Genomic DNA, 15,763 nt, shown 5'->3' on the forward strand with positions numbered 1-15,763 from the left:
GGGAGGACGTGTGGATCCAGAATTGGCCTCCACAGTCACTTACATTCTCACTGTTAAAACTGTGCTTATTGAAGACAATCTTATTCACAATCTTATTCAGCTACGAGTGATCGCCAAAGAAGAAGCAGCTTTGGAAAAGAACTAATTAATTTAGTAGGGCTGGCAATACGTCTGGAACTTCCCAGACATTGCCGGACGTATGGTAACCCATGTCGGAAGTGATGATTTTGGCGAAAGGCCTTAAAAATAGCTCAGAAACATCTTTTCGTCTTTTGAGATAATTGCAAAAAAAGTTCTGTGTCCAGATTTTCTGAAATATGGCAAGCCTCTGATAGTTTGCTAAAGGTGGTTCAAAGTGGCCGTGAGTAACCTTCCACCAGCAATGTTTGTTTTTACTCATGACACAGATTAAAAATAAAGTCCAATATTCTTGAATATTAAATGTTTATACCTTTCCACTGGGGAGACCCAATTCCTTAAGTGCTTGAAAGATCACTTTTTCAGTTTTACCTGATGCAAAAGTTCTGGTAATGCTAGAGGAAAACAATAGATATGTTATTTCAAGGGCATTCTGCGTTCCCATCAGTATAACCACTTCCACCTACAAAGGCTCCCTTGGGTGCTGAACACACACATTCACACATGCTGCAGATCCACTTTACTAATAAGAGTGGCTGTTTTTCCAGTTCCATAGGTCTGCGTTATTTATTTCTAATAATAAAGCCAATTTTCCCTCCTCCCCTGAGATTACTTAGAAAGGGAAAAGACAACTTAGACTCCCTTCATATCCAAAGCAGCCCAAAGACTCCCAGATCAACCAGGCAATGCATTTTAGGAACTTTTCCAAGTTAAAAAGAGATTCCCCATGCCTCAAAGAGCTCAAATTCTCGATGTTGGCAGTGAGAAAGAGGCATTCAAGTTTCCGCTGCAGAGGTTCAGTCCAAATCTTTTATGATAACTAGTCTTCAGAGCATACCACTAGTTCTGATGCAATGTTGTATGGTTTGTCTGTGGGCGTTGATATTTGAGCACGGAAATTATATCAGTGATCCCCATTTGAATATACCTTATTTCAACAGATGATCTAGTAGTTTCAACCATCCCTCACATTTTTATTTTATTTTTTTTGCTTTGAAATATATCAGCAACCATTGGCATTCTGGGTCTACAAATCCAATGTATATTTTAGGCTACAGAAATCAGTATCTCCGCTAAGCTGTATGATTTGGAAAGAACTCTAACTTGCTTTTTGGGGGGCGGGGGAATCACAACTGTTGTTGGGCTCATTGCTCAACAACTGCACAATGTGCTTACCTTCTAACTGGAATCTTGCCATTAGCGTTCGTCAGAAATGCCAGTTTCATCCAGCTAGAAGTTAAGGGAAAACGGGGAAGAAAACATATTGGTTCACATGCTAAAATAAAGGGGGGGGGAGGAAGTGCAGAGAAGTACCTCATATTTCTGTACATGCTTCTACTGATGCGTATATAATGTGGGAATCACAGATTTTACCCTGAGAGAGATCTAAGAAATACCCTTGGAAAAACACATGCAAATTGTTTAAGAATCCACTTGGTGTTAAGGTGAATTTCATCATGATTTTCCTATGTTTCATGAGGGAGACCATGATGAATCCAGCCCCTTAAGCCCATGGGACTGACAACAGCTCTGGTCCCAGCTATAGCCATATAGCACAGACTGGGGCTTACAGAGAGGCTATAAACAAGTTCTGCCCAAGCTTTAGTTTGGCAATGTCCGCAAGCTCCCACAACCTTGATCAAAAAAACTCTGTCCATTGAAAGCACATCAACAGGCTGAGGGTTTGTTGGACGAAAAAACAACAGAATTTTGAGTAAATGAGAGTCTCAAAAGATCTGGGGGCCATAGGACCCCAAAGCCCCTCTTAACTGGATTTTCCAGAGTTCTTTTGACCTGTAAACGTGCTGTTGATTAGGCTTTTGGGCTGAATAAAAGCTTTCCCCTTCACACCTTGCCACTATCTTCGATTGCAGATGCTGGAATTTTTGGAGACTCAAAATGAGGGCTTATAAATTGAGGAGGAGATAAGCTCCCTTCAGGGAATTCTGAATACAATGGAGGGCTAGGTGGGGAAGCTTCCTGAATGGTTCAACTCTTGCCATTTCAGAAAATTCTTGGAAGAAGCTCAGGGGGGGGGGAATGGACCCACTACAAATCAAAATGTTAACCAGAACATGCATAATTGGGCAGACATTCTCCTTCCTGAACCAGGAAAAGTTCAGATGGGGCCAACAGCCACAGCAGCATCTCTCAACAGATTGTTATGTCCACCAGTGAACTCTCTTACTCCTGAGACCGTATTTGACTTTGGGAACATTTTTATTTGTGGAAAAAAAGATGAAGAATAAATTAACACCACATTTCTCATGGATGTTTGAATTTGTGGGGAATGTCCCCTGCAGACTGCCCAGATATTTATCTCCTGCTGGACCAAGTAAGGAAAGGAATTTTTGGGGGGAAATGCATGCTAAGAAATATGAAGCCAGAAACAAAACAAGAATTGAAGAGGTGAGGGAAGAAAAGGCTTACTGTTTCTTGAGGCATGTCATGGGGCAGACATTGTTAGCTCGAAAGTTACATATGATTGATCGGAGTCCATCCACCCATTGCTGAAAGACAAGAAAAGCGCTTAAGCATTCAGCCGCTGGAAATACCAAAAGGAGAAAAAGAGAACATTATTGCCACGGCGCTCACTTCAACGGCAAGGTATCCCTCCATGTTGCTGCAGAATTAATAATAATAATAATCAGTGCTTTTTTCTAAAAAAAAAAAGTTTAGGGGTACTCTCATTTTGTCTCAAGAAAACCATCATTTTATAGTTCAAATTGAGAAAAATAAATACAGTAAATGGACAAAAGGCCACTATCGGGGGTAGCAACAGAACTGACAATTCACCGTGTTAGAGAAGAAACTTGTTGTTTTTTTTAAATAGTTTCTTCTCCCGTTAGATTCACAAAATGTTTAGGGGTATGCATACCCCTGCGTCCTCCCAGAAAAAAAGCACTGATCATCATCATAGCTTGTTTATGTTAAGTGTTCATATATTGTCTTGTTTCAATCCTTACAATTACTATGTCACCTACATAAGTGTTGCTGTTCCCACCGAACAGAAGCAGAACTGAGGCTGAGGTCTTGTCCACACTTTTGCCTGTCCCATGCCAAGAAACCTGCTGTTTACTGCTGAATCAGAACAAACGACACTCCACAGAAAAACTGACGGATGCTCGTTCCAATTCAGTAGGGTTTTTTTGGGGGGGGGAAGCGGTGGGACAACTGGAAGTGTGAACGAATCCTAAGAGGACAGAGGCTTACCAAAGACCCTTAGTCGGCTCATTACAGGGGTGAGGTTCAAGGCAGATAATTCCTTATTCATAGCTTAGTCTTTTCGTCGTAACGCTAAAACAGCTCTTTGCTTATATATTACACATGACATAAGGTAAAGGTAAAGGGACCCCTGGGCCTTTAGGTCCAGTCGTGACCGACTCTGGGGTTGCGGTGCTCATCTCACATTACTGGCCAAGGGAGCGGGCGTTTGTCCACAGACAGTTTTTCCAGGTCATGTGGCCAGCATATCTAAGCCGCTTCTAGTGAACCAGAGCAGCGCACGGAAACGCCATTTACCTTCCCACTGGAGCGGTACCTGTTTATCTACTTGCACTTTGATGTGCTTTCGAACTGCTAGGCTGGCAGGAGAAGGGACCGAGCAACGGGAGCTCACCCTGTCGCGGGGATTCGAACCGCCAACCTTCTGATCAGCAAGTCCTAGGCTCTGTGGTTTAACCCACAGCACCACCCGCGGCCCTTACACGTGACATAGTTCTTTTTAATTATGTATTTATTTGGCTTTTCAAATTAAAGTTTTACAATCACATATCCAACATACATCATAAAAACAAGAGTCCAAGGAATCTCCTGGACTTCCCTCCTCCCCTTTGTGGGTCCTATTGTCAGTCATTTCCTCCTGCATCTTTTGTAATAATCCAAATCTTTTACATCTCCATTATATCCAAAATTCACCATTAAACTACAAGTGTTGTTCCAATCCCACTGACGATTTTAACTATTTACAACAATTTTTAAGATAAATTGTAAACTCTCCCCATTCCATATTAAAATTTTGGTCTTTCTGATTTCTGAGTCTTCCGGTCACTTTTGCCGTTTCGGCATAATCCATCAATTTCATCTGCCATTCTCCTCTGGTTGGGACTTTATCTTCTTTACATCTGTGGGCCAATAACATCCATGCAGCCGTGGTCACATACATAAATAATCTTTTCTGCTCCATTGGGATTTCAGCACCTACACAAGACATAGTTCTGGCCCATTTGCTGCCTCAGAAGCTAGGAATGACACAACTGAGTGCCTACCCTAGATGCATCCCACACTCATCCGAGTCCCCTTCTTAAATGTTTTCTTTCCGTATTTATGGAAAATCTAGCAATAACGGGACAAATTTCCTGCCCAAACTGGCTGTCGTGACAGCCCCTGCACATGTTCTAATGTAGTTGTAGTACTGACTGCGTTGCCCCAGCTACTCCAGATGGCAAATTAAAACATAAAACACAGTAAAACATCAAACATGTAAAACTCCCCTAAACAGGGCTGTCTTCTAAAAGTCAGATAGTTCTTTACTTCCTGGAAAACTGATGGGAGGGTGTTCCACGGGGAGGGTGCCACTACAGGGGTACCTCAGGTTAAGTACTTTGTTCTGGAGGTCCATACTTAACCTGAAACTGAAGCACCACTTTAGCTAATGGGGCCTCCTGCTACTGCCGCGCTGCCGGAGCACAATTTCTGTTCTCATCCTGAAGCAAAGTTCTTAACCTGAAGCACTATTTCTGGGTTAGCGGAGTCTGTAACCTGAAGCGCCTGTAACTTGAAGCGTATGTAACCCGAGGTACCACTGTACTGAGAAGGCCCTCTGCCTGGTAAGCTGTGTGTCTGTGGTGGAAATGTTCCTATTGGTGCAGAGGTGAAGGTGTAAAGGACGACTTGGCCTCATCCACACTTCCACTCATCCTGTGCTTCCTAGACATGGGTCACAGAAGTTTTTCATTGGCCCAACCACTTCCCCAGAGAAGTCTGAATGAGAAAGCCAGCGTGGTAGAGTGTTGGACTAGAATCTGGGAGACCAGAATCTGGGGCTGACCAGGGTTTAAATCAGCCAGAGGCCATCAAACTCACTGGGTGAACCTACCCTACCTCAAAGGGTGGTTATTTTGATAAAATGGGGGAGAGGCAGAACCCTGTGCAATATCTTGAATTCCTGGGAGGAAAGCCACCTTTCCACATATTTTATATTAAACCTTTCCTGAAAGCAGCCTATTCGTTGAAGAGGCTAACTACTGTTTTAAACTAGAATTGCCTCTAGTTGGACAAACAAGTTTATGCCACCAGATAGATGCTGAAGCTACAGCAACATAACGTTCCATGGTCAGGCCCCCCTAATTGATTTATTAAGTGTTCCATTAATAGCCCGCACAAATATGAGGCTCCCTGCTTCAGCTACCGTTGCCAATTTTAGCCCAAATTAAGTAACGTGTAATTTGTGCTGGCATTAACGGCATCTATTTCAGAACTTTACAACTGTGAATTGCCTAGAAGACTTCACAGGAAAGACACAGCAATTGGTAGGAAGCTCTTAAGCCTACACAATGATCCTGCTACATTGTGTTCCCTTACTTCCTATTTTTCGTCCCGGAAATCATTTCCGCACTCATTAAGGTGTCTTTTCTGTGACTATCACGCTGACTCTGACTCCCATTTCATTATCATCCATACCCAGAATTTCCAAAATTGTCAAGTTTTAATTTGATGGTTCTGTGGAACACCATCTGCAGTCAGTAGCAGTCTTGGCAGCCAAAGCAGAAACTGCCAGAACAGCATGAAAACAAGAGCCTTTCTGGCCAATATCTGATCGGGAAACGATGGTGTAAATTGCAGGGCAGTTTACATAAATTGCAGAGTAGTTTTACATAACTGCAGCAGTTGTGGGATGGTTATCGATATCAAACTTCCCACTTCGTCTGTGGCTCTAAGTATACATGCTACAAATTAGGCCCCGTTGAAACTCCTGGTGGGCAAATACCTCCTCTAGGTAAAAAAGGTAAAGGACCCCTGGATGGTTAAGTCCAGTCAAAGGCGATTATGGGGTTGTGGCGCTCATCTTGCTTTCAGGCCAAGGGAGCCGGTGTTTGTTCACAGAAAGCTTTCTGGGTCATTTGGCCAGCAGGACTAAACCACTTTCAGAGCACACAGAAATGGCGTTTACCTTCCCGCCGCAGCAGTACCTGTTTATCTACTTGCACTGGTGTGCTTTCGAACTGCTAGGTTGGCAGGAGCTGGGACAGAGCAACGGGAGCTCACCCCACTGCGGGGATTCGAACCGCTGACCTTCTGACTGGCATGCCCACTTGCTATTCAGAAGTATAAAAAGGTAAAGTGGACCCCTGACTGTTAAGTCCAGTCGCAAAAGACTCTGGGGTTGTGACACTCATGTCACTTTAGTGGCCGAGGGAGCCGGCATTTGTCCACAGACAGCTTCCAGGTCATGTGGCCAGCAGGACTAAACCACTTCCGGTGCAACAGAACACCGTGATAGAAATCAGAGCACACGGAAACGCCGTTTACCTTCCCGCCAGAGTGGTACCTATTTATCTACTTGCACTTTGACGTGCTTTCGAACTTAGCAAGAGCTGAGCAACAGGAGCTCACCCCGTGGTGGGGATTCGAACTCAGAAGTATACCAACTCCAATAATGGAGGCAGTACATAGCCATCATGACTAGTAGCCACTGACAGGCTTATCCTAAAATGTGATTATACTGTATCTCTCATAATACTGTTTCTCTCAACCATTATCAGATTCCCACATGAAGTTTTCTAAGTGACCATGGACTGGCCACAGCCCCTCAGCCTAACCTGATAAAAATGGGGAGTGGAGAGAACCATTGAAACTACCTTCAGATGTTTGGAGGAAAGTCAGGATAAAATAATAGTAGTACTAATAATAATAATAATAATAATAATAATAATAATAATAATTGCTGTGACTTCCCATTACAAGGGCTTTCCCAATAAACTGTTGAGATGCTTACACAACCAATTACAGAAAATGTTACTTCACGGCAACAAAAACAAGTGGGATAAGCTGATTCATTCTGTCACCACAGTACTGTTCCATTGTACCTCCATTTCTCTTTAAAAATAAGATAAAAACGAAACTTTCAAAATAATCTTGAATATTGAAAAACCACTGATCCCCCCCATCTAATAATTTAAAACAAAACCAAACAAAACCCATAAGTACTGAAAGAGACACGTGTTAGTTAAAAAAATTATGCCTTCTTTTGCAAGAATGCCACCAGGTGTCAGCAGTAGTACACTGTACCACACAGCTAAGGAGATAAAGAAACTAAGAAAACCATTGAAATAAACTCCAGTTTTCAAATGGTATTACATCCCTCTTGGTTCTAAGAACAATTAAATTGGTGGAAAACCATGATTCTTTAGACAGCCATACAGGGAGGTGGGGAATTCTCATTCAGAGGATTTGTCAGTCTGTATTTGCCATTTATATAGATAATGTGTTGCCTCTTTCCTACGTAAACGGGCAGGGAGATAAAAATGGATGCTGTACATAAACAAAGCTCTAAAATCTTGGGTGGCTAGAATATGCAATCCTATTTATTAATTACATTTTTTAATCCCATTGCTTCCTCCTATAATAGTTCTCCACACACCCATTTTAGACTAGGAGGCTGCCTACCCTTACGCCATATCTGACTTTAACCTGACCTTCACAAGACCAGGATGAAGAATGCCTGTTTTCAGTTATTTGGTGCAGTATCTGCAAGAAATTTATTGTGAATCAAGTTTAAAAGCTTTGAATGTAACTAGGAATGGGCAATGTTGTCAGTTCTGGTTTCTCTCCATTTCTCATTTTTATAATATTGAGTTCAGTTCACCATATTTCCACATCACTATATGTGTTTGAGCCTCATGAAAATTTGTCAGCATTTGAGTGCACATTGCTCCTAATAAACACATTCTGTAAGCAGTGTTCATTCACTGTAAACAGTGTAATATTCACTGTAAACAATGCAATATTCACTGTAAACAGTGTAATATTCACAATCTGCGGCAATTTTCCCAAATGCAATGCATCCCCCCTACTTATGTGTACATTTTCATGCAGACCTTCCTTTAAATGTGCACATTATTGTCCACTCTTCTTGGTTGGGGAACTGCATCGCAAAATTCAGAGAGGTGCACATATCGAAAGAGAGCAGTGTTTGGTTTCGTGCATTATTTGGGGAAGTGTGAATTAGGTAGGGTAAAGGTAAAGGAACCACTGACCATTAGGTCCATTCATGGCCGACTCTGGGGTTGTGGCGCTCATCTTGCTTTATTGGCCGAGGGAGCTGGCGAGCAGCTTCCGGGTCATGTGGCCAGCATGACTAAGCCGCTTCTGGTGAACCAGAGCAGTGCATGGAAACGCCGTTTACCTTTCCACCAGAGTGGTACCTATTTATCTTCTTGCACTTTGACGTGCTTTCGAACTGCTAGGTTGGCAGGAGCAGGGACCGAGCAACGGGAGCTCACCCTGTCACGGGGATTCGAACTGGCGACCTTCTGATCAGCAAGTCCTAGGCTCTGTGGTTTAACCCACAGTGCCACCCGCGTCCTGTGAATTAGGTAGGTGTCCATTAAAATGTGGACTGCACCAAATTTCCCCGCTATCCCTAACCTTAACACACAGCAGTTGGGCATATTTCTCCTTTCCCCCATTTTCGTGGAGTAATTTCTCTGCCAGAAAAAGTAGAATGTGAAGACAAACAGGCCCCACTATGAAGGACCTCAGTTACTGCTTCTTGCCAGATCAGACAATGACCATAACATGACTATCTTCGTATAACAACGGAACATTCTATTATTTGTTTTTTGTCTCTCTGGAAAAGCTAGTAAATGGCAGCACCCAGGAAAGAGGCGACTACTGAAAAACAAGTTTCACCCAGAAGCCAGTAGATACAACCACACCCAATCAATGTTTGGGACCCACAAAGTACTTGAGTGGTTTCTGTTTCTATTCAGGATGAAAACAAGCTTTGTTAGCACTGAAATAGGACATTCCACAGGGCAAAGGGCCAGTTCACCTAGTCATTTTCAACTGAAAACATCTCCAGTCGCTGGGTTCAACATACGAGAATCGCTGGAATAAGCACGCTTGGAAATACACAACTATACTTTCCATCAGCACTCAAGCAGTAATTTCTGCTTTCAGAGAAATGTCAACACCATCATTTGCTCACATTCATGTCTTCTTACCCCATTGCTTTCCTCAACTCCCTCCAGCCGGAGGAAGTTGTTTCTCTACCCTACGTCATGTCTGAATTATATTCTGATCTCCTTTGCTCATGTTAACCTTATAAAGCAGTGTGGGTACCAATGACACCAAACAAGAGCTGCTGATACAGAAATCATCCCTTTTATTCTCTGTAGGTTATTGAATTTTGCAGAAGAGCTTTTCCTTAATATCCCAAAAATATCAGAAGGACTGTCAGTGCAGCTTCCCATTTTGTGGAACAGTATCCCAACTTACATACAAGGGACACCCATTATTCGCACTTTCTGAACACAGTTGACATCTGGTTCAAGAAGATTTACTGGCTGGATTAAAAGGTCTACGTTAGGAATTCTAACGTAGGCACCGAAATCTCAAAGGAGCAGAAAATACTATTTATGAATGCAACCACGGCTGTGCAGATGTTATTGGCCCAGAGATGGAAAGAATATCGTCCTTACTAGAGAAGAATGGCAAATTAAATTTATGGATTATGCTGAAATGGCAAAAATGACCAGAAGAATCAGAAATCAGGAAGACCAAAATGTTAATGGGAAAATTTTATAATGGGGAAAATTTATAATTTATCTTAGAAACTATTGTAAACAGTTAAAATCGTTAATATTAGAATAACACTTGTAGTTTAATAATGAATTTCGGACACAATGGAGAGGTAAAAAAATTGGATTATTACAAAAGATGCAGGAAGGAATGACTGACAATAGAATCCACAAAGCGGAGGAGAGAAGTCCAGGAGATTCTTTGGAATCTTGTTTCTATGTTGTATGTTGGATATGTGACTGTAAAACTTTAATTTGAAAAAGCAAATAAATACATTTATTACAAAGAATAAAAGGTCTACACTAGATGTTAATTTTGTATCATTTTTAAACCTGTCTTTATTTGGTTTTTCCACTGTTTAGAACTATTTTTAGCTGTTTTTAGTGTGTTTGTAAATTGCATTAAGACTAATATAAAAGGCAGTCCATCAATCAATCATCATCATACTATGTCTTTTAGATGCACAATGGACTTGGTCCAAGCAGCCATACAACCAGGGAGAGTTCCCATTAATATGCTGGGAATATGCATGGCTTCCCCCATTTATCTCTGTGGCTTTGTAGGTCTTTTTAAAACTCTGGCAGCATTTGATAGTAGAATCGTGGTTTTAAATCAATATGATTAATGTAGTTCCCAAATTGCTGGCCAACAGCAGAGCAGTAATGGAGAGATGAAAGCAAGCAAGCAGACAGCAGGTTTGCCTCGGTGTGGAAATGGGTAGATTGAAGAACAACCGAATATCCTGCGATATGGGAGGTCCTAGGTAAGGTAAAGTGACCCCTGACCATTAGGTCTAGTCGTGGCCGGCTCTGGGGTTGCGGCACTCATCTCGCTTTATTGGCCAAGGGAGCCGGCGTACAGCTTCCAGCTCATGTGGCCAGCATGACTAAGCCGCTTGTCTGGCGAACCAGAGCAGCGCACAGAAACGCAAACCAGAGCAGTACACGGAAACACCATTTACCTTCCCGCTGGAGCGGTACCTATTTATCTGCTTGCACTTTGACGTGCTTTCGAACTGCTAGGTTGGCAGGAGCAGGGACCGAGCAACAGGAGCTCACCCCGTCGTGAGGATTCGAACCACCGACCTTCTGATCGGCAAGTCCTAGGCTCTGAGGTTTAACCCACAGCGCCACCCGCATCCCTTATGGGAGGTCCTAAGTGTAAGTTAAAAAGAACAGCCCATCAGGATCATTACCTCCAGGAGCTAGTCAGGGAAGAGGCAATGAAAATCTTGTTTGAATGCTTTGCTTCCTTTGTGCTGCACAAATTACATGACCATAGCTTGTACAGCCTGTGAGCTTCAAAATACACCTCCTCAATATCGAACACCTGCTTCAGATGTATATCACAGAAACCTGTTTCGTGTTCAATAGGAAAGCTTGTTATGTATGACCTTGCCCTCATTTTGTGCTCTCCATTATAGCTGAGTACTGGGGCAAAGTTAAGGAGCTGGCAAGTTTCCCAAATCAAGTTTCTTATTAAACTTTAATCCTTGAATCGTGCAATCTCTTGGTTTCAGGAGCTTTCCTGGAAAAAAACCTTATTAGTTAGTGTTCCTTGAGTTGCCGGGTCTAACTTCTTTTTAAATCTAAGAGACTGAGAGTGAAGAGACAGAAATATCTGGTTAGGCTTGGCAGCACAGCTGGTTCAACAGTAAAACAGGTAAGTTGTTTGCAAACCCTGGGAGAAACCTAAAGGTATGCAAAAGGACTTCTTCCAAAAATTTCTCACCGAAAGTGGTGTAAAATCTTTTCCCCAAAGGGGTGTAGGACTGTGTACACATACACACACAGTACATGAGTGCTTCACTCTGTTCTGCAACCATTCACACTGACACCAGCTGTTTCCATTCAGTGATGCATTTTTATTTTTATTTAACAGTCTGAGGAGGGTGGGAGATGCAGACAGGCACAAGTGTCTTTGTTGCTGATTGAGCAGGGGAACAATTCTGCCAACTCTACCTCCATAGGTAGCTGCTGCCCATCTGACTAGTAAAGGTAAAGGGACCCCTGATCATTACATCCAGTCATGGCCGACTCTGGGGTTGCGACGCTCATCTCACTTTATTGGCCGAGGGAGCTGGCGTACAGCTTCCAGGTTATGTGGCCAGCATGATTAAGCCGCTTTTGGAGAACCAGAGCAGCACACGGAAACGTCGTTTACCTTCCCGCTGGAGCGGTACCTAATTATCTACTTGCTCTCTGATGTGCTTTCGAACTGCTAGGTTGGCAGGAGCAGGGACCGAGCAACGGGAGCTCACCCTGTCACGGGGATTTGAACCGCCGACCTTCTGATCGGCAAGTCCTAGGCTCTGTGGTTTAACCCACAGCACCACCTGCATCCCTTATCTGACTGGTAGGAAGTGCCCTTTATCAGCTTCGGCTAGTGGTCCAGCTGTGCCCCTACCTGGACAGATATAGCCTAATTTCTCTCATCTATGCTCTGGTAACCTCTGGGTTCTATTACTGCAACTGCAATGCTTCATGCATTGGGCTGCCTCTGAAGGCGCTACAGAAACTTCAGCTGGTGCAAAATTTGGTGGCCTGTAGGACTGGGTGATATATCAATATATCGTCCAAAACCGGTTTGAAGTCCGTATCGTGATTTTGGTTTCATAATTTTTGACCTGGCAATATATTGTGAATCATGGGGGGGGGGGGCGCTATGCAAAAATCATGTTGCCGGAAAAACTGTGAAGCCAGCCAATGCCTCTACAGAGTTCCATCCTTATTTCAGATATTGTGATATATTGGTATATTGTGATGTTTAGTTGGTGATATATCATGATGTTGAAAACCAGATATTGCCCAGCCATAGCGGCTAGGTTACTCACTGGGCAAGATGGTTTGAGTATATTGCACCAATCCAGGCCCAACTTCACTGGCTGCCAATTCATTTCCATGCCAAAGTCAAAGTGCTGGTTTTGACCTATAAAGCCTTAAATAACACAGGACCGCAATACCTCAAGGACCGCTTCTCCCCATATGCATTAACCTGGACCCTGTGCTCATCCTCTGAGCCTCCTCCACAAGAGATCTGGAGAGTGGTAACTTGAGAACACAGGGCCTGTTCTGTGGTGGCTCCCCATTTGTGGAATGCTCTCTCTGGGGAGCCTCACCTGATGCCTTCGTTACATATCTTTAGGCACCGGGTGAGAAAGTTTCTCTTCAACCAGGTCTTTGGCTGATGAACATTCTATGGCTTTTAATTTGTGCACTTGGGGGGTGGTATTGGTTTGTTTTTATTTTATTGTGGTTTCTTTTTCTTTTTCATTTTGTCTGTTTATGTTGTGACCAGCCCTGTGATCTTCAGATGAAGGGTGGTATACAAATTATTGCTGCCTAGACATTGGGCATTTATTTCAAGTAGATCACACCTAAACAAAGTGCCAAAAATAATGAGTGATTCCTAAGTCCCCTCATCGCAGTGCCTGTGCTTACAGTCTGGTTACTATTAAAATCAAAAGGAATATTATGGAGATAATTTAAAGGTGAACTTCTTTTGTAATAAAAAACCCCCCAGCATCCCTATCATACAACTGCCTTTCAAAAGAGCAGAAATGCAAAAACACTCAACTTCACAACCAACAGCACTTGTGGTACATAAAGCACATTATCAAACCGTGGTAATAGTATATTCATAGCAATGAGTACTGTAGAAGTATTGGCCATTAAATGTGAATAGCGGTTTTGCAAATATGCTTGAGTTTAAGATGCTATTAAATGTTCTTGGCCGCTAAGTTAAGATTGTGTTTTCCCTGGTAGCCTATTTGCACTTAGGCTCTGTTCCCTAAAGTAGCATCTTCTCGAGAATGTTATCTTTCCTCGATATAAGCTGATATCCACACATGCCATAATGTTCATAACAAAATTAAAACTGAGCTGGAAGTCAGCCCACTGCTATTCACTGAGTGTATATAAAATTGTGCAGGGACTTCTCACATGGCTATTTAATGGGATGAATCAGCTATGACATGAAAATAGGGTTGCCATACATCCGGGACATTACCGAGATTTCAAAGGCGGGATGAGGATCTAGGTTTTGGGGCCTTTTTGTTTTGTCCCACTAAATATGGCCCCAGTAGCTTTCCCTGTGCTTTTAGCAAATGGGATCATCTTAATAGAGGCTCCTGGTTGCGGGCAGTTCCTCAAACTGGTTCCCCCCACCCTTGCGTGGGTGGAGCTATCACCCTTACACCGGGGGTGGCACCACGATAACCCAGGGCTATTGCCCAATCATTTTGAAGGGTGATTGTGGGGAAAAGTATAAAAGCGGCAGCGCAACATGTGCCAGGCTCCTGCTTCACACTGCCAAACACCCACCCTCCCTCCCTTTAATTTAAGAGTCCTTTGGCCTTGCTTTGAACTTTGGTTGGTTGCCCGTCTTGAGTCTGGGACCGGGTAGGAATTTTTTCCATTTGGCAAATTGGCACGGCCACTGGGTTTTTGCCTACCTCTTAGCAATCGTCACAACTTTGTTTGGCAGTTAGGCATTGGCTTATTGTTGAATGGGGGAAGGGAGGTCAGCCATCGCCTGCCCCTTCATTTTCAAAGCTTTCTGTTAAAGGAATCTGGGGCCTGAATCCTGTCCGAAGTCTGCTTGAGGGGCTAGGGCCATGCCAGCCTCTGGGAACACCAGGGGAGATGCAGGCAGGTTCCCCCGAAGCAATTTCCCTTTGGGTGGTTTACCCTTACAGACTTCCCGCAAAGGGGGCAGGAGTCAGATATAGTCTTGCCAATGCCTAAGCCAATACCGCTCTCATTCCTGTAATCAATAAAGTTGTGGCCAAGATTTTGCCCAAAACCTTAAACAAAATATCCATGTCTGTGTGAATTTCTTTATTCGAATGAGGGGTCGGCTTGGGGGTCTTGCCACACAATAAACATGGAATATACCGATACATGTGACGTGGGTGGTGCTGTGGGTTAAACCACAGAGCCTAGGACTTGCCGATCAGAAGGTCAGAGGTTCGAATCCTCGCGATGGGGTGAGCTCCCGTTGCTCGGTCCCAGCTCCTGCCAACCTAGCAGTTCGAAAGCACATCAAAGTGCAAGTAGATAAATAAGTACCACTCTGGCAGGAAGGTAAACGGCATTTCCGTGCGCTGCTCTGCTTCGCCAGAAGTGTCTTAGTCATGCTGGCCACATGACCCGGAAGCTGTATGCCGGCTCCCTCGGCCAATAAAGCGAGATGAGCGCCACAACCCCAGAGTCGGCCATGACTGGACCTAATGGTCAAGGGTCCCTTTACCTTTTTATACCAATACATAGCTGCTCTAAAGCTATTATGGCAGGGGGTTTCCTTAGAGATATTTATCTCCTGCAAAAAATGTTGAAAGAGAGCCTCTCTCTTTCGCTCGTAGCGGACTGTGCTGGTGAAGCAGTTTTTCTAGGATGTAATGAAACCCTGTCTATAAGTGAGCTTGGAGAACAGACTACGGTACTCCAAACTGTGTAACTGGGATCTTTGGTATTCCTGGGAACTGTCCATGACAATATATGCCCAGACATATTGTAATTGCTTTGAAATGTTATGTGCACTGGAGCTTCCAGGAATCGAAAAAATGGGGTCAGGTCTACACCGCTGATCTTTGGAGGGAAACCATTTACTGACAAAGCCTCTTAAATACCGTATCCACCAAAAGGGAAGCAAGCCATTCTGCTTTGCTATGGTAAATCAAAAGTAATTTCACTGGACTCCAGATTAGGGGGGGGGGGGAACTATTCGTTATAAACATGACCATTATCATCGCAGAGATATTTTTTAAAGAAGTTTTTCAAAATTGCAAATTCGTTATAGGATAGCATAGCAGAATTATAAC

General features: G+C 43.3%; 1 protein-coding gene across 14 annotated transcripts in view; it reads right to left on the reverse strand.

Annotated features, from left to right (window-relative positions):
* Positions 1-15,763, reverse strand: part of PLCB4 (phospholipase C beta 4) — a 208,693-nt gene that overhangs the window by 65,586 nt on the left and 127,344 nt on the right. For 13 of the 14 annotated variants that reach the window (XM_053380664.1, XM_053380670.1, XM_053380668.1 and 10 more), the window contains 3 exons: positions 2,569-2,648; positions 1,315-1,368; positions 452-533 (listed from right to left, as the gene is read on the reverse strand). In XM_053380664.1, coding sequence (XP_053236639.1) covers positions 452-533; positions 1,315-1,368; positions 2,569-2,648 — 216 coding nt within the window. Of the gene's footprint in view, positions 1-451; positions 534-1,314; positions 1,369-2,568; positions 2,649-15,763 lie in introns of those variants that run through there. The other variant, XM_053380671.1, reaches the window with a different exon arrangement.

The sequence above is a fragment of the Podarcis raffonei genome, chromosome 3 (assembly GCF_027172205.1).
Source record: "Podarcis raffonei isolate rPodRaf1 chromosome 3, rPodRaf1.pri, whole genome shotgun sequence".
NCBI classification, from domain to species: Eukaryota; Metazoa; Chordata; class Lepidosauria; order Squamata; family Lacertidae; genus Podarcis; species Podarcis raffonei.